Below are 24,388 nucleotides of genomic sequence, written 5' to 3'. Positions count from 1 at the left end.
CTCATCCCTTTAGTTGGGCGCCTTTTTATGCTTGAATCATTCATAGGTCAGGCCTTCAAAAAGCCTGGAGAACTAATGCCCACAATTTAATAAAATAAAGTAAATAAAAAATAAATAAATCACCCAGACAAGAAAGTCTGGATCATTGGAAGCACAATATAAAGAAAAATGGGTAGCTCAAGACGTTTGCACACTATTTTATTCTTAAATAGTTTACCCAGCACTTGAAATTAAATCAAGTCACCTTGCAGACCTGATGTAAAGATTCCTTTGTTTGACATAATTTTAAAGCATGAATTTGAGTGCAGTTAGATATGTTCCAAGAGGTTTTTGATCTGGTCAGACTCCTGTGTGAATGATCACATTTTCCGTGGTCACATTATTATTATTATTATTTAAAAGGGGGAAGCCACTTCGACCATATTCTGTGTGTATTTTTACACTCGCAGTCTATATTTATTTTCACGAGTTCCCACAAGATTTGGCAAGAGCCGCAGCTTCCTCAGATTCTTTTGACGTATTATGCGCGCATTGTCTGCATTTTTAGTGAACATTTACAAATGACTGATTCCTCCCGTGATAGCACTCAGTGTGAAAGGCTGGTAATATTTTTAGTATGAGACATCAGCGTAGGCATTTGTCTGACCTTGTGTGTCATACATGGAGGCTGAACAGTTCTTTGCATTAATTAAAACATTGCTGAATAAATAAGAAATATATATGAAGAGGTTCTGCTGTGCTGCTGTTGCTGCTGAGCGATGACTGTGAACCAGGCTTAAGACTCATGTTAAGCTGAATTCGATGCTGTGTGGCTGTGGTGAATAGGCAGCATAAGAAGGCAGAGTAGACGGGCAGTATCAGCTTAATGTGGGATGGGAAGATGGAGTGTATTTTCTTTTTAAGCTGTTTTGACAAATTGCCTGTTCAAGCTGCCATAAAATGTTGCCTGAATATCGTAAGCACTCGTTCCATGTAAGCAGAATGCAGCTGAATCCCAACATGGCTTTGCTTTTTGATCATTCATAAATTATAGTTTTGTAGTTCAGTCTTCTGGACTTACACATGTAAACACAGTACCAAAGTAATAACTACAGCAGCAATGCTTTTTACTAATCTCAAAAAGCATTGAAACATTCGTTTGCATCAGAACTGCAAGTGGCTCATTCACCTTTTTTTGTTTTTTTTCTCCAAAAAGGTCAAGTTCAGCTGTTTATGTTGGTACTTGAGTAGTTTGAGTGTGCTAATAAGTATTTTGGTTGTGTTAACGGCAGGTTTCCAAGCAGTTCACTATTTGGCTAGCAAGTTGCTTGCTTTGTAACTTGCACCTTTCTAATATAGCTAGTGATGACATGTGCTGTGGGCTTGTCGGGCCTGTATGCTATATCACAGCATTTATTTCTAGCCAGTGTTCCTTTGATTATCCACCAAGATCTTGTACTGACGATGGAAGAGTCGGACTGGCCTTCTCCAGCACATCCCAAAGACTGTTATCAGGGTTTAGGCTTGCTCTTTCCCGCTTTGATCCCAGTGAATCCTGACATTGTCAGGTCGTTCAGTAGATCCAGCTAACCTCATTGTTTGGGCACATAATGTTGCAGAGCCTACACCTGACCAACTGAAGCAGCCCAAGATCATAACAGTGCGCCCACGGACTGTTATAGTAAGCAAAACAATGACGTGATTGATGGATCACTTCATCTGCCTCTCTTTTTACCTTGATGCACCCGTCACTCTGGAACAGGGTAAACCTGGACTTATTAGATCACATGACCTTTTTTCATTACTCCAGAGTCCAGTCTTTGTGCTCTCCACCAAACTGAAGCCTTTTTTCAAATTAGCTTCACTGGCAAGTCACTACCACTGGTCCCTTGAGTTCTCTTCACATTGTGCGTGTGGAAATGCTCTTACTTTCACTTTTAAACATCATATTCAAGATTTTTTTTTCTCCTGACCACATTCCTCTGGTGATGTTTCACAGCTGTCCTTCCAGGTTTTAATCCGTTGAACAGTTCTTAACCCAGTTTTAGTAGTTTTAATAATCTGCTTGAAGCAGGCAAGGAGCTTGACCCTGAAACTGAGTAACAGCTTTTTAAAGACCCCGGGATGTTTTTTTCTGATATGGTTTCTTAAGACATTAAAAGCTACTCAGTTAAGGTTAAATAGAGTTAAATAACCTGTCGACCACCAAAACATATGAATCACTGCAGCAGTTATACAGTGGAAGGTTTTTATCTATTTGTCTTACCTATTAGTTATTTAATGTGATAACACTGTTTCTGACTTACAGTAGCTCTAATCCATCAGCATCACTGTTACACTCACACTCGCTGCAGCTGTTGAAGTAACACTGACCTAATTAGTAGAGACTCCAGTAACAACATGTGGCTCTCTGTACTCACAGCTAGCTATTTCTGTCTCTTATCACTAACCCATTTTCCCAGAATACTATGGACTAGACCAAGGTAATGATTGAAAAAGTACCATAACTCTGGTTGTACTGTGATGGCACTTTGACTTGGTGGTTGTTGTGACCCTTTTACGTTTGCTTGTGACTGGAAAAAAAAAAGTTTCTGTCTGTACCTCTACCCTGTTGATTTGACCCCCCTCCTCCTCCCCCCACCACCAAACACCCCTCTGCTCATGTGTGATGTGCTGTGACTTTCTGCTAAACTGGTGGTAGCTTCAGAAGTGAGACAACCCAAATGGACTTGGATCTTGTTTTTGTCTGTGTTTAAAAGGTGGAACAAATTGAGAATGAGCTTAGAAATATTTTTGTAACCAGGCAAGTTGATTCAGAGCATCCTCCTTATTGCAATTTTTGCCTGGAGGAGTAAGTGCAGTGAGAGGGACGGCTTTAAATAGATGCATACATTTATACGCTGGAACATTTTAAACCCAGACTACTAACAAACAGGATAGTCTTACTGCATTATTTAACACTGGACTTTTGAAAGCGTCAGGCACACGGGTGACATTTAGAGGCAGAGAACAGAGCAAAAGCAATAATTAGGGTTCCCTTTTTCATGCAGCCTGTTTCCACATTGAGGTCATCGCTGCTACGTTTTACTGCCCAGAAACTTTTGTCTCTAAAAGTCGCCCATGTGCTTGAACAGCCATGATTGTCATAAAAGTGCAGAGAATACAGTAAAGTGACCTTTATGGCTTCACGTGTGCTTTATTCATAAGCTTATTACATGGACAAAGTCAGGTCAGCAGTGTCATGAGGAAACGTCAGCTTTCAACAGCCTGCATCTCACAGACCAACCTAAAACAAAAGATTAAAAAAACTCATTTTTACCAACCACTTTGGACAGAAAACACAAAGAATATTGAGCTGCTACAGTTCCAGTGATCTGCGTCCCGAGCAAAAGCAACAGGTTTTCTGTTGGCCTGTGAGCCTTTTGAGAGTTTTCACCATATACCACCTGACTTTATCCATATTACATTTGAATCAACATAGAAATTCATGCTCATTGTAATTGGCTCCTGTTTGTCTGTGTTACATGGCATGTCTGGCTGTGGTTTGCTGATGCTCTTGTTGCATGCTGTTGATGGTGAGCTTGTTTATAAATTCAAGCTTGTCAGAGTAGGTCAGATTTTTGAAATATTGCATCTGACAGAATTCAATTTATTTCCATGGTGCGGTCTGAAACTAACCTCAAACATGCGTATTTAAGCTGTTTAACCTACAGATTGTTTAGACAGGCTGTAAAAATACTATAAAGTGCTCTGACAAGCTTGGTTAATGCAAGCCCAGTGTGTGGACATTAATCTGTGTATGTTTTGATCTGAAGGCTTACTCTGTTCATTTTCATCTGTGTGTGTGTGTTCGTGTTTATTTTGTGCATCCAGCGCGGGACTATGAGATTCAGCGGGATCGTATCGAGTTGGGACGCTGCATAGGCGAGGGTCAGTTCGGAGACGTCCACCAAGGAATTTACATCAGCCCGGTACGTTTGTTGTCTTTGCTCTCTCGCGCTCTCTCTGCACACTCACTTTCAAGAGAGGCTAAACTGATTCAGTCATATCACAGTAACGACACATAGCACAGTCAAAGCATTTGTACCAGAGAAGCATAAAGGGATGGTCTTGTAGAACAAATTTAATAGGTAACAGTATTTATTTTAAAGGCCCTTTAGTGAAAACTGCAAACTGTTTAGAGTTTGATTGTGACTTCTGTGGAGCAGACAGTGAATATGCTGCGTGTTGGTGTTGAAATGATGCTGATTTTGCTTGTTTGGATGCGTTTCCTGCAGGAGAACCCAGCTCTGTCTGTGGCAGTGAAGACGTGCAAAAACTCAACATCAGACAGTGTCAGGGAAAAATTTCTCCAAGAAGCACGTAAGATGCTGACCTCATAGCAGTAAAATCATAGTACCCTCTAAATAGTTTTTAAAAAAGGTTTCTTTTTGGGGAATTGTTTGACTCCTCCCTCTTGTGTTTCTTACAGTGACCATGCGTCAGTTTGATCATCCTCACATAGTGAAGCTGATGGGAGTCATCACTGAGAATCCAGTCTGGATCATCATGGAGCTCTGTACATTTGGAGAGGTATGACACTAATAAGAATATGTATAAGTTGCATCTGTGTAAAGCACAGTTACATCCCTGTGCATGTGGTATGTGAGCCCTGCTGTTTTCTATATTTGTTTAAAAACTGGAAACTATAAATTAGATCAGAGTTTTTGAGACCTGTAACCCTGTTGTGTGTTTGTTTAAGAACAGATCAGATGATAAACACTTTTCTGTCAGTTATTTCCTCACATTCCCCAGGGTTAAATATTATGGGTGTTATACATTAACTCATGTATATGCTTTCTGGTTTGTTTTCTCATTGTGTTTCGTTTCAGCTTTATTTATATAGTATCTCCCTGTGTTTTTCTACACAGCTTCGGTCGTTTCTTCAGGTGAGGAAATACAGTCTGGATCTGGCTACTCTCATCTTGTACTCTTACCAGCTCAGCACAGCGTTGGCGTATCTAGAGAGCAAACGATTTGTACACAGGTAGGAAAGAGCCATACAGAAATAATATAGCAAAATATTCATAATTACTAAATAAATATAATTCCAGTAGGTGGCGTTGTCACCTACTGGACTGAAACACTGTTGTTCTGTCAAAAAAGAAAACGCATGTTAGATATGAATGCGACCACTGAATTTGAATAGAAAAAATTATATCAGTGAGTTTTTCTCTTCCTCTAATTCCTTTTTGACGTCTCCAGAGACATCGCAGCGCGGAACGTGCTGGTATCAACGGTCGACTGTGTGAAGCTGGGAGACTTCGGGCTGTCGCGATACATGGAGGATAGCTCTTATTATAAAGGTATGTAAAAAAGCATCGCCACCTTTGTCTTACTTTCTTTGTGATCCGGCAGAGAGAAGCTCCATTATTATTCACAGCAGACCTGATCAGTGAAGTGTGACACAGTTTTCTTCATTTCTGTTTTTCAGCATCTAAAGGTAAATTGCCTATTAAATGGATGGCTCCAGAATCCATCAACTTCAGAAGATTTACTACAGCCAGTGATGTCTGGATGTTTGGTATGTTTTAAGTCTGTGCTGCTTCAGTTTTGTCCCGCTCCAGTCTGCTTCTGTTTTACCCTTGCTTTGTGTCTTTGCTTTACGACCCCTGTAGGCTGTAGCTGTCTCATTCTCACTCACGTTATTTGTCTTTCTTTAGGTGTCTGCATGTGGGAGATTCTGATGTATGGCATCAAGCCTTTCCAGGGTGTGAAGAACAACGATGTCATAGGCAGGATAGAGAATGGCGAGCGACTGGCTATGCCCCCTCAGTGTCCTCCTACTCTCTACAGCTTGATGACAAAGTGTTGGTCGTACGATCCCAGCAAGAGGCCACGCTTTAATGAACTTAAAACACAGCTGAGGTCAGTGGCGTGTGATCTGAGAGACTGTGTGTGACTGTGTGTGAGGCACTTTGAGTGTGGATTTTCTGCAAATTGATTTTTTTGTTTGAATGCTTGAATGAACTATGCTGCAGGAACCTTAAACCATCATTACTTTATAGACACGTCTCAATTAAACCCTAAAGAAATGAGTGAAACAGTCATGAAGACAATGACATAGTCAGTTAAACTTCAGAGATCGAGATAACAAAAACAAAACGGTCTGTGGCGGTGGCCACAGACCATTCAGGTTACAGGTAGTCCGGCTCTAGCGACATGGCACATCCATATGTGTCATTCTGAGAAGGTTTGTCTCTGAGCACAGTCTCAAATCTAGAGCAGATACCAGGAGGGAGGTTGTTACAGGACCGTCAGCAGCAGGACCGGTATCTGCTCCTTTATGCATGGAGGAACAGGAGGAGCAGAACCTTACAATGACCTTGAGCAGGCTAATCCTAAACAGACCATCTGAATCAGAATGAAAGGATTGGACTCCGTTATGGTATCATGAGGGCTCAATGTCCTTTAGCAGGACCAGTGCTCAGAGCCCAACAGCATGCAGGTTTACCACTGGCACCACTTCTGACAGATGTAAATAAGTCTGAAGATGGCGTGGTGTTATGCTGATAACATGTTATATTCCATTTGTTAAAAAGTCACAAAAGGTGTCGGGTTAAAAAAAAAACCAAAAGGAGATGTGGAGTCAGAATTCTTAAATTAAAAGGTTTTATTAATATTTTTGTTCCTAATTAAACTGAAAGAAACAGACAAGTTGCTGTCACCTTTAAAAAAAGGTTAAAACAAACAAACAAACCCAGGAATTGGTCAATAATCAGAAAAGTCAAAAAGGTTAAATCACCGAAACACACACATTTGCCCACAGAGCAGGAGTAAGCAGCCACCACACACAGCTCACTAGCTGCGAAACGAAAATGCTCTGCAGCTCTACAGATCCCCTTTTTCTAGCCTTAAATACTCTTACTAGAGTAGTACTTATTAGAGTAGACTCAGCTGTACAAAAAGGGTGGCACCTACAGCACGTGAGCTGGCAGGACGCATGTATATAGGGTCAGAATCCAAAGAAGCACAAATATTTGTATTTCAGATCCGTCAGTATTTTTTACCCAACTTCATGTGTACCATCCACGTCCTTTTTAGTAAGCTTTGGTTTAAATGATATTGGTGAAGAAAGCTGAAGAATGACTGCAGTGGCACATTTATTTTACTTAGTTGTTACATTATCGTATTAGAAAGAGAACCTTTATGTACATTTAAATTGCCAATTGCCATCTGGATTTATAAAAAATAACAATAGGTAATCTGAATACATTGAAACGGTAAAAGTACTTTTATGTCATTTATAGGTGAAAATGTGTTGTGAAATCCAGTGGATGTTTTTCTGTTCTACTTTCTGCAAATTGATACCACAGGTGTATCTATTAAAATTTTTAGAAACGTTTAAAACTCAGTGACCTCAAGATCAGAGGTCAAGTTTTCTGAGAATCTATTGAATGCTATAACTCAAGACGCACCTTTGATTACCATAGCTGCACCTTCTAGGAGGCTGAGGACCACCACTGGGGCCGTCAGTATTTTTACACTTGCTTGACAGCAGGTGTCACTCTCAGTCTGTTGTAATCACGGCAGTGTCACTAGCAGTGGGACAAACGAGGAAACGCTGTAGATGCACTTTTGAAAGTCTGAAACATACTGTGGTCTTGTAGTTTTCTGTTTTTCTTGATGACTTAACATCAGACCAAAATGAAATATTAACCACAGACAGTCTGACTTGTGAAAATGTCTGTGGGTGCCAAGAAAGATTCTTTGTTCATTCAAGCTTAGGTATTTCTTTTCTGGCTTGTTTAAACAAGTTTGTAGGTCTCGTAGACTAGTTTTATAGGTAACATTTGTATTCCAGCACACACTCACTGGCATTTCATTAGGTATGCTGTACTACTGGTTTGGCTTCAAAACTGTCTTGATCTTGATCAACATGGGCAACAATTTCTCAATTGGTACCAAGGGGGCTCAAAGTGTGCCAAGAAAACTTCCCCACACTATTACATCATTACATCACAGTCAGCCTGAATCACAATACTTTATAAATCCCAGAGACAGTAATGAAATATTACAATCTGTTACAAAGTAATAAAATATAATGAAATGGCTCTAATATGTGCAAATAACTTCCAGTACATTGCACAAAGTTGAATATATATAGTTGACAGTGAGTTGCCTCTATAGATACAAGGAGGGATCCATGATTTCATGTTGTTTACGGCAGATTCTGATCCTGCCATCCAAACGTTGGCAGAAGTCAAGATTCATCAGACCAGGTGACATTTTTCAATCTTCTATTGTCCGATTTTGGTGAGCCTGTGTGAATTGCTAACATAAGTCCCAGTCTGGTCTTCTGCTGCTGTAGCCCATCAACATATTGTGCTTTTGTTGTAACGAGTGCCTATTTGAGTTAGGTTTGCCTTCCTTTCAGCTCAAAGTGTCTGGCAATTCTCCTCTGACCTCTGGCATCAACAAGTCAGTAAAAGATCCTACATATCAACTTTCCTCCTTATTCTGATGCTCAGTTTGATCTTGAGCAGGTCATTTTGACCACCTGTCAGAGTCCCTAAATCCATGGCTCAAAGAGGATGAAACGATCCAGCTGTAAACCCATACAACCAACGGAATGATAATACTGGTGCTGATGAAAGTGAGGGAGCCTCCATGGTCCTCCTTCCCTTTACATATTTTCAGATACCTATTTTTATTTTATTTTATTTTATTTTTTTTACCAGTGAGAGGATAGCCAACTGACAATATTAATAGTCTTCACAGCCTAACTGAGTGCACACAAAAGGGTCCTTTACTGCTCAGGATGTAACACAAACCTGTTCAGGTATGAAGCAGGGTGCACTTTGCATTCTGTTTGGGCTGATGACTTTATGGCTGCCATGGTAACAGAGTTGTGATGTTGACAGAGACAAGTAAGCAACTTCAGTCATGCCTTTCCTTGTTAGATGATACATCACGGCTTCATTACTAGATTTTGCCTGGAGATGGTTTTGCAAGGATAGATCGCATTTTCCGCGAAATCCCGGGCGTGTTGCGATCAGATAAGGCAGTACCAGACATCACTGCTGGTAATTTTAAAATTCCCCGAGTCCGAGCCCCAGACTAGTGTGTCTCTTATTAATGGGAAGGCTCGAATATATTCACCATTTATCCTTTATCAAGACATTACAGTTGCACAGTCTCAGGTAGAGGGGTGTGCCTATAATCTGGTCACCATGTCAGCTGTCATCATCTTCAGGTACAGTCAAAGAAAGAGACTGAATTTATAAGCCATCACATGCAGAAAAACAGCCACACAAACAAGTTGAAATTATTTATTTAAGCTACAGTATGTTCATGCTTTACAGCACTTTTTAAGACCTCTTGCTCGGCGTTGTGTAGCAGATCAGGAGCTTTAGTTTAATCTGACTCTTCTATTACCACATATACTATGAATATTTTCTTTCATTGTGCTACACAGTGGGGTTAGGTAGAGCCTAGTAAGGACAATGCTTTACCCACCCGTCATTACTCAACAGTTCATAATCTTTTGGCATGAACAGACCTGCAGTTTTTTGGAAGCGATGTTTCAGCATTGCCCCTTATGGGAAATGAAAGAAATGGATTATGAGATTAGGAAGACTGATATGAAACTTTTATTAGAGTGCAGTCTGAACCTCTAAAATCTATAAAGACGATGCTTGGTATACATATTCATTGAAGTAATATCCTCATTGTTTCTCGTAATCGTGACATTGGTTCTCCAGGTGTCACTTAACAATAGAACATGCTGCAGATAGAGTTCAGGTTAATTTGTCAACATTGTTTCGCCTTTATTTTTGTCCTTTGCATATAGTCTACAGGAAATTAGTCTTTAAGAGAGCTATGAAAGGAGTCTGCAAGCGCTGCTATCAGTTATTTAGTCTAGACAGGCCCTCCTTAGTCATTTCATGAACTCTTCATGACAGCTAAGCTTCCACAACTGACTGAATCCCTCCTGACAAAACATATTGCACTTAGTTTGTGTACCTTATACATTTTAAGTCACATTCTTACTGTGTGAAACATGTGGAGCATGCAGCAGCAGCGGAACAAGATGCCATCATTGTTTCCTTCAGCGTGCACATTCTCTCTCTACCTTAACCTTTTTTTACTCTCTTACACAGAAACAGGAAAATGAGGGCGCATATTTAACTCCTGTGGTTTTATGAGTTTTGCTTAAAACCAGCATGACTCACACCTCACATTCCACCTCCACTTTTCTCAGTGTCAGCTCTCCTGCTTCTCCTGTAATTCTGCTTCTGTTAGGCTCCCTTTACCACCTTTTCCAGCACCCCCCCCCCCCCCCCCCCCTTGACTTATGCTTTTTTTTTTTTACCATCTCCTCCTTTTGGCTCAGAGCAAGTTGGAGGCCTTCACGTCGCAGAAATCCGCTCGTTACTTTGACACATGCTTCCATATGTTTGCGGTTGTATGTTTTAACAGGGTGAGAACATAGTTTGGAAAAGTGCATGTGCAGTGTGGCTGCTAAGCGGGCAAAATTAAGTGCATTTATTCAAATTGGGATGGCTGAGAGCGAAGGAGCCCTCGGTGGGCCTCAGCCAGTGTCTTGGTTACCAAGTCAATATTGACCATGTTTGACGTGGTCACTGGCTATTAATAGGAGAAAGTGGAGCCATATAAGGTTATACGATTTGGTTTACTTTCAGTCTGGCTGGCTTTTATATCATAATATCAATTATAGGTCCCTGCTGCCAAATATGCAACTCTCAGCTACTACTAGTGTGTGTGTGTGTGTGTCTGTGTGTGTGCGTGCGCGTGTGTGTGTGTGTGTTTACACAGTGTGCAGCTGCCATGAGCCACAGCTTACCAAAGAACAGAGGGAGAGAGAGAGAGAGTGAGGGAGAGAGAAGACAGATAGAATTAAAGAAGAATGGAAAAAGCCGAGCAGAGTTACTGCAACGCTGCACTCCTCATGGTCAAAGCTAGCCTACGAAGATCAGATCGCGTTATCCCAGCAGCGAAACGTATCTGAGCTGCAACAGAGCAGGTTTATGCAATCCCATATGAAGAAGTAGGCATTGTGATTCTAGTGATGCTAATATCCTCTGCAGTTCACGGTGACCTTCAGTAAAGTATTAGTGCTGACTGCTGTCGGGCCATCACCCATCTAGTGGCTGCTTTAATTCTTCCTAGGTGCTCGGGCGGATGTGGACACTTTTTTTTTTCCCTAAGGTAGAGTATTGTCTGATCTCTTTGCACTTCTATCTCATTTGACTTTTCTAAGTGTTGTGATGTCAGGCTTTGAAGAACTCTTTTCATTTAGCATATAATCAGCTATTAGAGGAGCTTGTATTAGTATCCCTTTGACCAGAGTTGTTCTTCTGGCGTTCCTCTTTGATGCTCTTTGACGTTTTTGTCTTCAGAGTTTCAGTCTGAAGGCTTATTGCCAGTATTTTGTTTTTTAGAGAACTTGGCTCGTTCACAAAAGCATAAATATGCTGTGATAGCAGTGACTCCTTTTTGATGGAGGATTTAAATATGGACTATAGACTTTACTGAGCAAAGTCTCACACTCATCAAGTCATCATGATGCCATATGTATGTTAGTATCCTGATAATCTTCAGTCGTGGTCATACTGGGAGCTCTCAGGTGAGAACTAGAGTATGTGAGATTAAGAGCAATGTGTTGCTCGAAACCCTAAGAATATGTAGTCCGCAGGGCCTGCGTAAATAAACTGAGGAGGCCTTGTTATTCCAGGTGGTGCAGTGCAGGTGGGGGTAGGAGACGGTCTGTGTTGATGTTGCCAGGTGTTGATGGTATTGCTGTTGCATGTATGCGATGTCATTTACTGTTCAACTGCTAAGCAAGACTGGCAGATTCATTTGCTGACTGCTTACATTAAAAAACAAAGCACACACATTAAATATATAATCAGAGAAAGACTGGGAAATCAATCGCGAACAGTTAGGTTGTTTTGTTTAGTTTTAGCAAAGTAATTGTGTGTGTTGTATCTGTATTTGTTCATGCTGGGATTACTACTGTTTATTATTATGAAGTAAAAGGTACTGCTGAAAAACTGGTGCTAAAGGATTTAACTTTATCTGAGGTCTTTAGCTGAGTAAAGTAAGGATTGCCTCTACTGTAAGTTTAGATAATTGTAATTAATAATGGGTTTTAAAGCTCAATAATCAAGCTGCTGACTGTCGGTTCACACAAGTCTATGTTTACGCCGTGTTTGAGTGTGTCAGAGGGATCTCGAGTGTGATGGAAAAGCAGAGCAGACTGGAGACTGACTCGGGCAGGTGCAAGGACACGCAAACAATCGACGAGACAACAGAACAGGAACAGCGTAACGATGCTGCTAGAAATAGCGCCTGCCCTTGTTGAGGCAAGGCGAGCAGCAAGAGCACGTGGCGGTGCGGAGAGGGTGCTGTGCTGGATTGTTCAATAGAAGTTCAGTTTTCTGTTTTGTAAAAAGAGTAAACCATCTGCTCTCCCTCTGGGATTCGGGGCTTGGCTTCATCTAACTGCTGCTTTCCCAGGAAACGGGTCAGTAATTTTATCGCTTAAATTCAATGTGGTATCTTTGGCTACGCTAGACCTAAAAATGTTGGGTTTGGGGCGTGGGATGTTTCTTAAACTGTGAGTGATTCAGTCCATTCTTAAGCAATGCGAGTCAATGATTAAGTGCTTTAGCGAGCTGGCACAGTTGGCCAGCAAAGAACTGACAAAGACTGAAAATTGAGAGACGGTGATGATTTTTATTAGGCAAAAGTTCTAATAAATTCAATTTGTTGCGTTAGAGTAGCTGCCCCATGAGAGCGATTTATGTGGGATAAACTGTGGAGGCATAAAGAAGCAGCAGTAGGGCATTTCATAACAAAATGATATTTGATTTTACTCTCACTTAAGTAGTTTTTGCTTGGAGAGTCTGTACAAACAGAGTGCGAGGAATGCATGACTTTTAGTGGGTACACAGCACAGTGTAATAAAACTAATACTGAGGACAGTGTGTGCCTTTTAAATGGGGCTCACAGCAAGTTTTCATATTTACAGGGGGAGGCAGAAAACCACTTAAGCCAGCAGCGTGCTTGTAAAGAATCGCCAGTGGGGAAAGACCCTAAAAAGTGGGAATTGTGTGTTAGTCTAAGAGCATGCGTTTATATGAGCGGAGATAAAATTTCTACACTGAATGCAAAAGCCTTTTTTCTGCAGCAGTGGGAGTAACTGTTTCATTTACGTGCCTCTGGATGCTGCACGTGGATGGACATCATCATTATTCACAGTTAAATACCAGGGACCTCTGTAACACGGGACTGCATTCTAATAAACAGGCTCAAGTGTTTGTTATCATATTTGTGACAGAGTCACCCCTGCCTATTTACATATGTGCTTATGCATCATTGAGTATGAGTGTATGCAAGTACCCTGCTGTTTGTTTTTCTTTCTTTTAGCACAATATTAGAGGAAGAGAAGGTCCAGCAGAAGGAGAGAAACAGGATGGAGATGAGGAGACAGGTCACTGTTTCGTGGGATTCTGGAGGGTCTGATGAAGCACCACCAAAAGTAAGACACTACCACACCACATGTGTTTGTGTGTCTGTGCGTTTGTGTTCGTACGAGTGCACAGTGGTGTTTTCTGTGCTGTTGACACCCTGATCATTGCAAACACTGAGTGCTTTATAGCCACAATTACAGACTTTTAGTATTCTTTCTTTTGGATTTGTGATAGGTTTGTTTCCAACTTGTTGTATTACCCAAATATCTAAGTGTTAAGCACTGTTAAGTCTAAAGAGGAGAAATCAGCAAGTTTATGTTAACACTTTTCACATGATGACTTGTCAGTTTGCACCCTTGTGATGCAGTCAGACGAGTCATAGCAGAAGTCAAAACAAAAAGATTTAAGCTCTTTCATACAGACTTTTCAAGGAGTGCCGTGTGTGTCTGTGTGTGTGTCTGTGTGTGTGTGACCACGTCCCTCCTTGTAAAAATGCTAACACTGAAAAGGAAGGAATGGATTAACTTGATATAGTCTTTGATTTTTGATTTTTCTTTCTGCATTCAAATCGCCGTTTGTATTTCAGTGATGCCAGAGTTTCCTATTATGCTTTTTCACTATGATGATTGTGATGACTGTGCAAATGTGTGACCACAACCAAACCCTGTTACACAAGACAAGAGCAAGAGAAAACTTTTTTCTTTCTTCTTTTCCTTTTACTTTGTCATCATCCAATCTGAAAACCAGACTTGTCTCTTATTTTTTCTCACAAATGCACAATTCTTTAACTGTTCTGTTTGCTAATCCATAAACCCAGCCCCCAACTGCTACCATTACTCCTCACAGCTTGTTGCCTCAGCTGCTGGTTGCTTTATCCTCACTTACGGCCTTATGCTACCCTGCTGTTAGCATCTGATTTAACTGCTTCCTTCGACTGCAATGAAAGCCAGATGTCTCGAGCAGAAGTTCATGAGATGGAGATATGTTTTTTTAAAGGGTTAGGGTCAGGCTAGTTTTGTTTGCCAGTAAACAGCTGGTTCATTGGCAACATAATGAATTGAAGCTGTTGGTTTGGGAATCTTGATGCATGCTCAATCATTCAGGTAAGGGAATCTTAAAAAGTTTATTTTGTTCATCTGGACGTAGTGAAGTGAAGAAGTCAGTTGGATGAGCAATAAAATGTTTCTGCTACTGAAAACGCTACGTCCAGATGAACACAATCAACTTTTTAGGATTGGTTTGAGTACAATCTGTAAGCTTATTTGCTGCATGACTTAGGATACAGTTGTGTACATCTCTGTCTATGCTTTATCTCTTCCCGGCTGTCACACTGTGACACTTTTATTTCGACATGTCCCTCCTCTACCTTTGTGTTTCTGTTTGCAGCCCAGCCGTCGTCCCTCCCTGCAGCCCACCTTCAGTATGGATTGTGTTTCTGCTCCTTCTCATCTTCACTGCCATCAAAAACAGTGCTTTGCCTCGCAGCTTTCCCTCTGCACTGGGAACCCTCATCCTCACCTTCCCACTTATCCTCTCAACTTATCATCTCTAAAACGTCTGCAGCATTTTTCCTCTTCTCCCAGCCCTCAGCCTGAGTCACCCCCTCAAAACAGCAGTTATTACAGCAGCTCTTTGTCTCCCTGCAACCCAGAGTTAAATAGTGAATTCAAATCTTACTCCTCCCTGTTGGTTCAAGAACAAACTAATGTCTTTTTTCCACTTCACACACATTTGGACAGCCTGTCCAGCAGCAGCTGCCCACGAAAGACAAATCCACCTACTAACAGCCACCTGCTCCCTTCCTCCCATTCAAAGTCAAACAACACCCACTTCCATCCCCGGCATTTCTCTCCTTTCCTTTCACAGTCCAGTCCCAACTTTAACTCTCTGCCCTTCAGCACGTCAGATGTTTGTCCCCACACCCTCCATAGCATCCAGCCCGAGTCAAATTTTGATCTTAAGACCCTGCAGTTGCACAGAAACAGCAGCTCTCATACCCACCGTCAGACTAATCGCAGTACTCCACTCCAACTGCACTCTGACGCCCAGACCTGCCATCCTGCTGTGCAGTCATGTGAGAAGTCCCCGCTCCCCCCTCTTGCCCCACACACAGTAGCATCTGCCTGTAATCTGTCCTCTACCCACCTTCACCCATCCAGCCAAATGCATAACCTCCCCATAACTACCCACGTACCTTTTTCCATCCTCTGCTCTGAAAGACCCAAGTCTACACCATTGAAGGCAGGTGGTGTGCTGCTAAACTACACTAAAGCTTTTCTACTAACAGGAACAAATGTGAGTGCACGTATTTAAAAAAAGAAAAATAAAAACGCTGCAACAGTCCCATTAGTGATGCATGTTGGGTAGCTCAACATAAGTAAATAGTTACTTTTTTTAACATTATTTTATGTGAACATTGATTTTCACAATCTAAATTCCATTTTCAACATAAAGTGGGATGAGAGTTGCAGCATTTTTTAATACTCTCCACTGAGAAGTAAAACTCTAATCTTTAGACCATTATCATAATTACTGTGCAGGAGGGAGTTTTTTCCATGGGTTTATGCTAAGACTGCTTGCATGCTTTGTTCTCGCAGGACAGGCCGTTGAAACGTCCTCTGCACTCTGTGATTGAATGCGGCCACATATATTTGTGTTTGCGTCTGTCGGGCATAGTTTTGACGTGTCCTCGGATTAATGCACCCTATTTCTGGCTTGCTCAGGAATGCCTTCAACGAATCCTTAATCCAGTGGGCTAACACTGACTAATCGAACAAACATGACACTTCTGTGGAGTGCATGTTAAATCAAAAAACACAAATATCTGATCAGTTTTGGTGAGGTCCAGAGGCAAATGTAACACAGTAACACACTGTGATTAAATACCCTCTAAGCATATGGACCTGCTTATGCATTGTACTATATCACATTCCTTTATTGCATAATATTATTAAATCAGGTTGTCTCACTGAGATCTTTTTCAAGTGAGATCTATGCAGAAAAGATATTCAAAGTTTCTACTAGTGTTTAGATGAACATGTGAAGACCGTAACTATAAATACCAGATGAGGGTAAAAGGCCTGCGTGTGTCACATGTGTACACTCTGTCACCTTGAACCAGGTTATGGGTGGCAGCCAGTAGTAGTAGTAGTACACACAAGCTCTAGGTAATCCTGTTTTCAGGGTAAAAGGTCAGTCTCATGGCAGCACACAAACACCATTCACATATTTTCTGTCTTGAAGTGTATGGCTTCTTGTAAAATAAATATATATGGCTACAATTTCTCTAAAGGTGAGAAATCAGCGAGGAACAAGCTTTCACATTGGCCTGTTTGGCTCTTTGCTGAAAAGTTCAATCCTCACCACAACCAGGATCAGCTCCTGTTATTGGACATGATTATATGTCCTCCTGAGATCGAACTGGGGAACTTTTGTTTATTAGGTAATGTGTGAATCACTACACTGAGAAAAGCTTTAATCACTCCTTTCTTGTGGAGCTTTGCCATGGCGTCACACTTGTAACAATGCATGTCTCTCAAAATTATTGAATTGATTCAAAAATAAATAAATAAAAATTCCACTTACTGTTTTTCCAAACTGTGCTGTGCAGAAATTGTATTTTTAAATGACACACTCTGTTCAAAGGTGTAGTAACTGGATTTCAGAACCTCTGAACCGTACATCAGCAGCATCTCAAACCAAAAAATCTTTCATTTCAACCACATCTATCCCCCCTTCTCCTTTTTTGTTTCATTTAGATTAAAGAAAATAAAGAGAAGAGCAGCAAAAATGTTTTCAGGCTATCATACGGAGCTGAGATGAAAAGAGTGCATATAAATTTGGTAAATAGCACGAAAGGCGCACTAGCCGAACACTCCACTAAGAGTGCTCGATCTGTACATTTTTGGAACACAGTTGATTTCAAATCCAGTTTTAATTCAAGGGATTTAACAAAATATTCCTGTAAATGTTTATGACACATATTAGAAATTGTGTCACTGTCCAAATACTTATGGGCCTGACCAAATCTCACCTCAGCACTTTCAGAGGGACAGGCTCACAAACACTAACATGATGAACAGATTTGGATTGTACCATGGTGGTGGCCCACTATGAGCTTTTAACTCTATGTGCTTTATTTGATGCTGCTTGAGTTGAATATCTCATATAAACGCTAAGTGCTGTATCCTGTAAATGCTAAAGGTAGTTTGAAAAATGAAGATAAATTGCTTCTAGGCATATCAAGCACCATTTTACAGAACAAACCAAATCCGCATGCGCCTATTGCAGTTTTGTGTAGTAACAATTACCTCAAACACCAAAAAAAGTTTATGGTGTTTATGAAGGCATTTCCTGCTCATGTACATAAACCTTTTCAATTCAAAGCAACTCTTCGAGCAAGGTCATAGAAACCTCTTAGCTGGTTGCACATGGATGCAATGGTCAGAACCTGCATGAACGTCAGAAGTGCATCAGCTTATTTGTTTCTCAAATGGTCTAAACTCCTGTAACTATTATGTTTTTACATTAGGTGGTGCAGTTAATCCAAAATCCTTTCTTTATTTGGTTATTAATGATGAAATTCAGTTATTCACCCAAAGCTTTGCAGATATTAGCCAATGTTTGGCTTTATTAGCCGGTGTGATTAATTTCCCATCTGTCTGTCCCTGTGTGTTTATCTTCCTATTTTTATCTTGGGTATTCCCAGGGAAACGTCCCTCCCTGTGGATTGACTGCCAAAGGAAAATTAACCTTCCAAGATATAGTTTTGTTCATGTAAACCCTTCCATGTGTGAGCCTGTCCACAAACAGGCTGAACGTTTCCATCGTTTGCCCTGACTGTGTCTGAACATTTGAAGCCAGTTTTTGTCTCGTCTTCAGTGTCTTTGTCTTGTCTGCTTCTCTTTGTCCTTTCTCCCCCTCCCTTTCTGTTTATTTTTCCCATTTTTATTTTCTTTCCTTGTCTCCTTATTATCCCACTTTGCCTTTCTTTGCATTCTGCCTCCCTCTTCATGTGTCGTTGTCTCTCGTCTTGCTGTCGGAGGTGTGGTCCAGAGAAAGCTACTATGAGAGACTGTGGAAGGTAGAGGTTACAACACTGCCGTGCTGGAAACGAGCTCAATGTGTTAGAGAAGTTCAAATCATTAAGAAAAAAATGTGTCCAGAAAACAGTTCATCAACTGTGCATCAACCAGCAGCAGAGGAAACAACACCGTGGGTTCACCAAGCACTTCTGTTTATAGCTGAAACTACAAGTGAGAGGAAGAGTATCCTGTGTTAGAGAGCTGCTGATCTCTACTAAACTTTGCTCCTCTGGCCAACAACACAGAGCAGATGATTGTTCTGCTTATTGGGAATATTTTAAACTCCTTTTGCTTTTATAGTTCATAAGCGTGCTTGAAAGAGAGGTCTTGGTGAACATGTAACTCACCTGCATCACATCTAACATGTGAGCAGCAGATTGTCTCATAGTTGTCTAGCAGTTCTCCATGGGTGTCGTGGTTTGTAGTCGTTCGACTAACAGCTTGCTGTACTTGCAGCCCAGTGGGTGTTCCCTGTTTTGATTGACAGCTAACCCGGCCACACAAACAGCTCCTGGGGGGGTTTGTGTGTTGATTGTCTGAATGAAGTGTCTTCTAACATTTCTTTGGAGAAAATATAATTGTTACAAATATAAAGTGTTATAACTGCACCTTTGCTTTTCCCACCTGTCTTTCTGTATCTCAAAATACCTTTCCTTGATCTTTCTTTCTGTCTTTCTCTTCCTTTTTTTCTCATTTTCCGCCTCTGTAGCCAAGTAGACCTGGCTATCCCAGTCCTCGCTCAAGTGAAGGTTTTTACCCCAGTCCCCAGCATCCTGGACACTATCAGGTATGTAGACGAACTCAACAGCTCTGTCACTGCATGTGTACTTGCTATAATTGCATCAACGTCTTGAGATTTTTCAGAATCAAAACATTAAGGACAACCTTGTGTCTCTGTCCCTGTCTTCACTTCGGTTTCAGATGGCAGGCTATCCAGGCCCTCACACACTCCCCTCTGTGCCTAGCGCCTTGTACCCACCTCAGGCGGCAATGCTGGACACCCACCACGCACACACACACCCCCGCCACCATGTCCACACCCATTCACACGCACAGCTCCTTCCCCAGCCTCACGGACAGGATATGGCGCTGTGGGGCTCTATGATGGAGGTAGGACTCTAATTTCACTCTTATAGACATGCGCGCACACACACACACACACACACACACACACACACACACACACACACACACTCACTCACTCACTCACTCACTCTGAAATCAGACTCAGACAACTTTATTAATACACAAAAAGGGAAATTTAGTTGCAAACTCAACTAAGATGTGACGCAGGCACAAATTAGCAAACTATGATGTCAAAAAACAAAAAAACCTATATAATAAACAAATAGAATAACAAGGACATTTGTCCAAAAATCAACAGTCATAGAAAAATTCATCTAATTATCCCCTTGAGAGTTCAGTGATCTCATAGCTGAGGGAAAGAAGCATTTTAAGCTGTGATGTGAGTTTTGTGCTGTTTGTTGGTTGTGGTCACTGGCTGTTACGCTACATGTATACAATAAGTGAAACGCAGTCATGTGACCAGAGGTCATAGAAAGGCATTCAAATTCAGCAACTTCAAGAAAACTCTGCTTTCAGTGTAAAGCGAGTCCCAAAATAAAAAAGCAATTGAAGTGGAAATCACTGAGAGGACAGGATACCATTGATTAACACCTGACAGGCTAATAAATACATTAAAAGGTTACCTAGACAACCTGAAACTCTACTAGTGGCCACGAATCATCTTTTCAAGTGTGACAAACATATTGTTTCTTCTGTGGAGGCAGTTACACACCAGTCACACTGTTGTTGTTTTTTTTAATGGGTTGCAAAAGTTTTCCAGTTTCCACACCAGTTTTTTTTCACAGAAACACCCCCCTGACACCTCAGTTGTTTTTAGTATTTGCGTCCACCACCTCAGTTCAGCCTCTCATCAGTCTGGTGTATATGTGTGTTCATCTCCATGTCTGGCTGTGTGTCCCCGTGCTGGTGTGCATGTCTGTTATGCTATGCTTGACTTTCTGTTGCACGTTTGTGTGTGTGTATGTGTGTGTGTAGGACAGGGCAGTAGACATGCAGCAGTGTGTAGGCCAGCAGTGCCTGTTAATGGAGGAACAGCTGATCATACAACAGCAGCAGATGGAGGAGGATCAGAGGTGGCTGGAGCAGGAGGAAAGGCTGCTGGTAAAGCACACCCATGCACAACTGACACATGCACACTACGGATGCTGTCACAGTGCATTTAATTGAGATTTACTTTGTCTTGCTTCTGTATGGTTGGCTAGATTTAAGCAGCTGTGTGGGGTAAACAAAAATGTCTAAAGACTAGCGCATTTGTGCAGCCCTGAACATGCCTCTTTGCAGCAATAAAGGAAAAGCAGCTACATTTAAGGAAGTTTGACGTGTTCTTGTTGGATTTATTTTGTGCTTTTCTGAGAGGTTGTGTATGGTGCATTGTGTCAGTGCTCACTGTAAGGAAAAGATGTCTTGTTTAGTTGCCGTCTTTTTGCATGCTGTCGTAATTCCGTATTCAGAAAGTGTAATCACTTAGTTTGGACTCATTTTTTAAAAAGTTTATCATTGTGTCAACACACATAAATATACTTAAGCTCTTAAATTATTTGATTTGAAAACACTATTGCACTTAAATGTGTGTTTTTACCGTGGTCCTGAGAGCTCAGTGCATTGCAACTTAAGAAAACACAAGCGAATCAAACCAACAGGAAACCATTCTCGCTAATTTCCTAGCACGTATGCAACACGAAGACAAATAAAATGCTGCAAAGTGAGAAAATGCCACCAGATACTGAAAGGAATTTAATGGAAATGCTCATTAAGAAGTGCAGAAGCGTGTTTGATATTGCCTTGAAGTTACTGAAGTCTCGTAGCTGTGATGGGAAATGAGCTGTATTCGATTTCGCTGTGACGTGGTCACACTCCTGAAAAATCTGACCTGTATATGATTTACAACCACACACAGAAGTGGGAAAAATGAAAATCTGCTACGTGAGAATATTAGATGTCAAATGTGATTTGTGTTGTTCACATTGTAATAAAAAAAAGTTCACTAAGAGTCGCATAAGAGCAAAAGGGGGAAAAACAGAGTTGTAACCCTTTTCTCTGCAGCCTGAATTCAGCCACAGACATTTGAAGTTTGAGGTGAAGGTGTCAGTGGTGTCAAGCTGATTATATTTTTTTTTTAACAGCACTGCAGTTTGAGTTGTCTGCTGCGGCGTCTTTGAGCTAGAAACCTTAAGGCTGCTATTACAGTGACCCTGCTCTGATGTGCTGCAGTCAGTGCTGGTTAGAGAAGGAATCAGTTAGGATGCCTCCAAAAGTCTAGTTCCTATGTGGTTATGAAAATGACTGTCGTCTTCAAAAGAGTTTTACAATGACCTGTTAAACAGTTACTGTGCAGTATTTCATCAACTTACATTCCTCCTTAATACCATGCTGCTGAAGCCTCGGCACTGCAGCAATGTGCAAATGTAGATTAATTACACTTTGCTTTTTTGCACAGGATATGCATAAGCATCACATAAGTCTCATCAATTGTGTTCATTCATAGCATGTGCTGACATATATGGGTGAAGTGTGTGGACAATAACGTCCATGTCTTCACAGTTTAAAAAAAAAAGTTAATCTATACTTCCTGTGAGTCACTTTCTGGTTTGGAATTTAAAAAGAAGAAAACGTGTCTCCTCTGATTGTTAGTAATGGGTAGCTGGATACCACTCAGTTCTTCTGGTAAGACTCATCCAGACGAAGATGAGTGAGCGCAGGGTTTGACATGACAAGAAGAGGTTGGCAAAGAGGGTTTTTTTTAATGTAGGATGCACTTTTCTGTGAACACAGAATTAAGGAACTGTCTGGGTTTTTTTGTTGGAGTTTTTCTTTTTTGCTTAAGACTTTTATAGTGCGTGTTTGTGTGCGTGCATGTAAGAGAGAGTGAGTTTGTAGGCAGGTGTGGCCTGTGCAAATTCCAGGCTAATGATAGGCTTACAGAATCTGACAGCCCAGTCAACAGTCTGTCTTTGACCCACAACCACTAAATGACAACACGCGAGATTACTGAAAAGATGGGGAGGTATAAAGTGTGTGTGTAGGGGTGGGTGGGGGGTGTTTCTTATAGGCTGCCTGGTTTTTATAAGACTGTCACTTGAGCGAGGGACTAGAAAGGGGTGGGAAAGAAAGGGAGGAGAAAGGCAGGAGGTTTTGGGAAAGAAGGGTAGACACGCTCGCATACTGACAGCTTGTTGGCAGCGTGCTTCTTCCCTCCTCCTCTCCTTCCCTCTCTCTGTGCGTCACCGTCAGACATAAGAGTGGTGGAGGCAGGAAGCTGGAGTTGAATCTGAAGTCTTCTCTGGATGAAACTTGCAGCACTGACAAGGTTACAGAGAAAACCAGACAGGGGAACATTCAGAGCGTAACAGAGGGTACAGTGCGAGATACTGGAAAGATCCCGAGATAACAGCAGAGACTAAACGCCTCACACGAACAGTTCACACATCAGGCTTCTTTGATGAACTCTGCGGCGATGCTGGTCTTCAAGTCCTGTCTTGGAAAGCTGGTATGAGTGGATGTGTGTGTGTCAGAGAGGGCAATGAGTGGGACTTTGTGGTTGTTTTGTGTGTGGTTTTATTTCGGTTTGCATGGCAGCACCAATAGAAACATTTTTCTTAAGTTAACTTTGTGTGGAGGATCCAAAAAAGCCTTTTGGACACTACACCTTTGTGTATCCTGCGTTCCAGTCTTCATAGGAGGTTTTGTGTTTGGACAGTTGTGCTTTTTTTTTTTCTGCCACAGCTTCATCATTTATCCATGAAGTCTATCTCTTTTTTTTGTGAAACATTTGGATTATTTGAAAAAATCCCTACTGCAAATCGAAGTATATGTATATGGATTTGGTAAATGGAGATGTAATGTTTGATTGTTTGTGATTGCTTAGAAACCCGACACGAGAAGTTCAAGAGGTAGTCTGGACAGAGAAGACAGTGGACTCCAGCCACCGGTAAGTTCCTTCTTCTTGTTTCTCATTAATTAGTTATACCCATTCACATCAGGACAATAACTCACAAACATTCCTACAGGTGCGAGTTGAACTGTCTCTGTTTCTTTCTTTCTAAACTTTCACTGTCCAAATCTTGTCCAATTTGCTGTCCCCGCCACTTTATGAATGGGAAGTTATTTTCCTGAAGTGTTTGTGTTTTTAACCACGGAGGATGTCTGATGAAGACGAATGTTGACGGACGTCCGTGTTATGGTCAGACTCACTGCTGCGGCGTGTGTTTGTTTTCTTTTCAACTGACTGATTCAGGGACAGGAAGTGACCTGTTGAGGGTAAAGTCAGCAATGTGGGGTCAGCAGTTTCTCACAAACTGAATATTAATGGAAGGGTTTTGCACTCAGTCCCAGAGTGTCCTGGTGGCCGATTTTAGTGATTGTCCATCTGTAAATAAATACTTCAGAGTGTGAGAAGCAACGTTACTGGTAAAGGATGTAAGATCTGGGCACTGCTGGCAGCCCTTTGGTTGCACACAAAACACAGAGTTGCTGAGATATTTGCATCTTGCAACTTCTCCCCTTTCCTCCTGTTGTAATATCTAGTGTGTGTGTGCGTGTGTGTAACTGTATCCCAAAGCTGGAATCTCTGCAGCTGAACGCAGAGTTGCATGTTGATGTTATTTCCCCAATGCCAGCAGAAGTTGTTTCAGCAGTCTGAAGTTGCCATGAGTTAGATATTTCCGTCTCTGTAATTCATCTCACTGCTTGTCCTCCTCCTCCTCCCATTGAATGGTTGTGGTTTGTGGTGGGAAAATCTCCCTCGTTCGTGTGTGTGTGTGT

At 41.4% G+C, this 24,388-nt stretch overlaps 1 protein-coding gene across 12 annotated transcripts in view; it reads left to right on the top strand.

Annotated features, from left to right (window-relative positions):
- LOC113031822 (focal adhesion kinase 1) overlaps window positions 1-24,388 on the top strand; it is a 64,739-nt gene that overhangs the window by 30,988 nt on the left and 9,363 nt on the right. For 4 of the 12 annotated variants that reach the window (XM_026184269.1, XM_026184274.1, XM_026184268.1 and 1 more), the window contains 13 exons: window positions 2,442-2,462; window positions 3,853-3,950; window positions 4,257-4,341; window positions 4,451-4,551; window positions 4,890-5,005; window positions 5,224-5,324; window positions 5,453-5,542; window positions 5,682-5,886; window positions 13,414-13,525; window positions 19,251-19,328; window positions 19,463-19,651; window positions 20,603-20,728; window positions 23,493-23,555. In XM_026184269.1, coding sequence (XP_026040054.1) covers window positions 2,442-2,462; window positions 3,853-3,950; window positions 4,257-4,341; window positions 4,451-4,551; window positions 4,890-5,005; window positions 5,224-5,324; window positions 5,453-5,542; window positions 5,682-5,886; window positions 13,414-13,525; window positions 19,251-19,328; window positions 19,463-19,651; window positions 20,603-20,728; window positions 23,493-23,555 — 1,385 coding nt within the window. Of the gene's footprint in view, window positions 1-2,441; window positions 2,463-3,852; window positions 3,951-4,256; window positions 4,342-4,450; window positions 4,552-4,889; window positions 5,006-5,223; window positions 5,325-5,452; window positions 5,543-5,681; window positions 5,887-13,413; window positions 13,526-14,843; window positions 15,699-19,250; window positions 19,329-19,462; window positions 19,652-20,602; window positions 20,729-23,492; window positions 23,556-24,388 lie in introns of all 12 variants that reach the window. The other 8 variants (XM_026184275.1, XM_026184271.1, XM_026184273.1 and 5 more) reach the window with 3 other exon arrangements.

This window comes from Astatotilapia calliptera, chromosome 11, assembly GCF_900246225.1.
Source record: "Astatotilapia calliptera chromosome 11, fAstCal1.2, whole genome shotgun sequence".
Taxonomy (NCBI): domain Eukaryota; kingdom Metazoa; phylum Chordata; class Actinopteri; order Cichliformes; family Cichlidae; genus Astatotilapia; species Astatotilapia calliptera.
The sequence above is the reverse complement of the archived record's forward strand: the minus strand, read 5'-3'. Positions and strand labels throughout refer to the sequence as shown.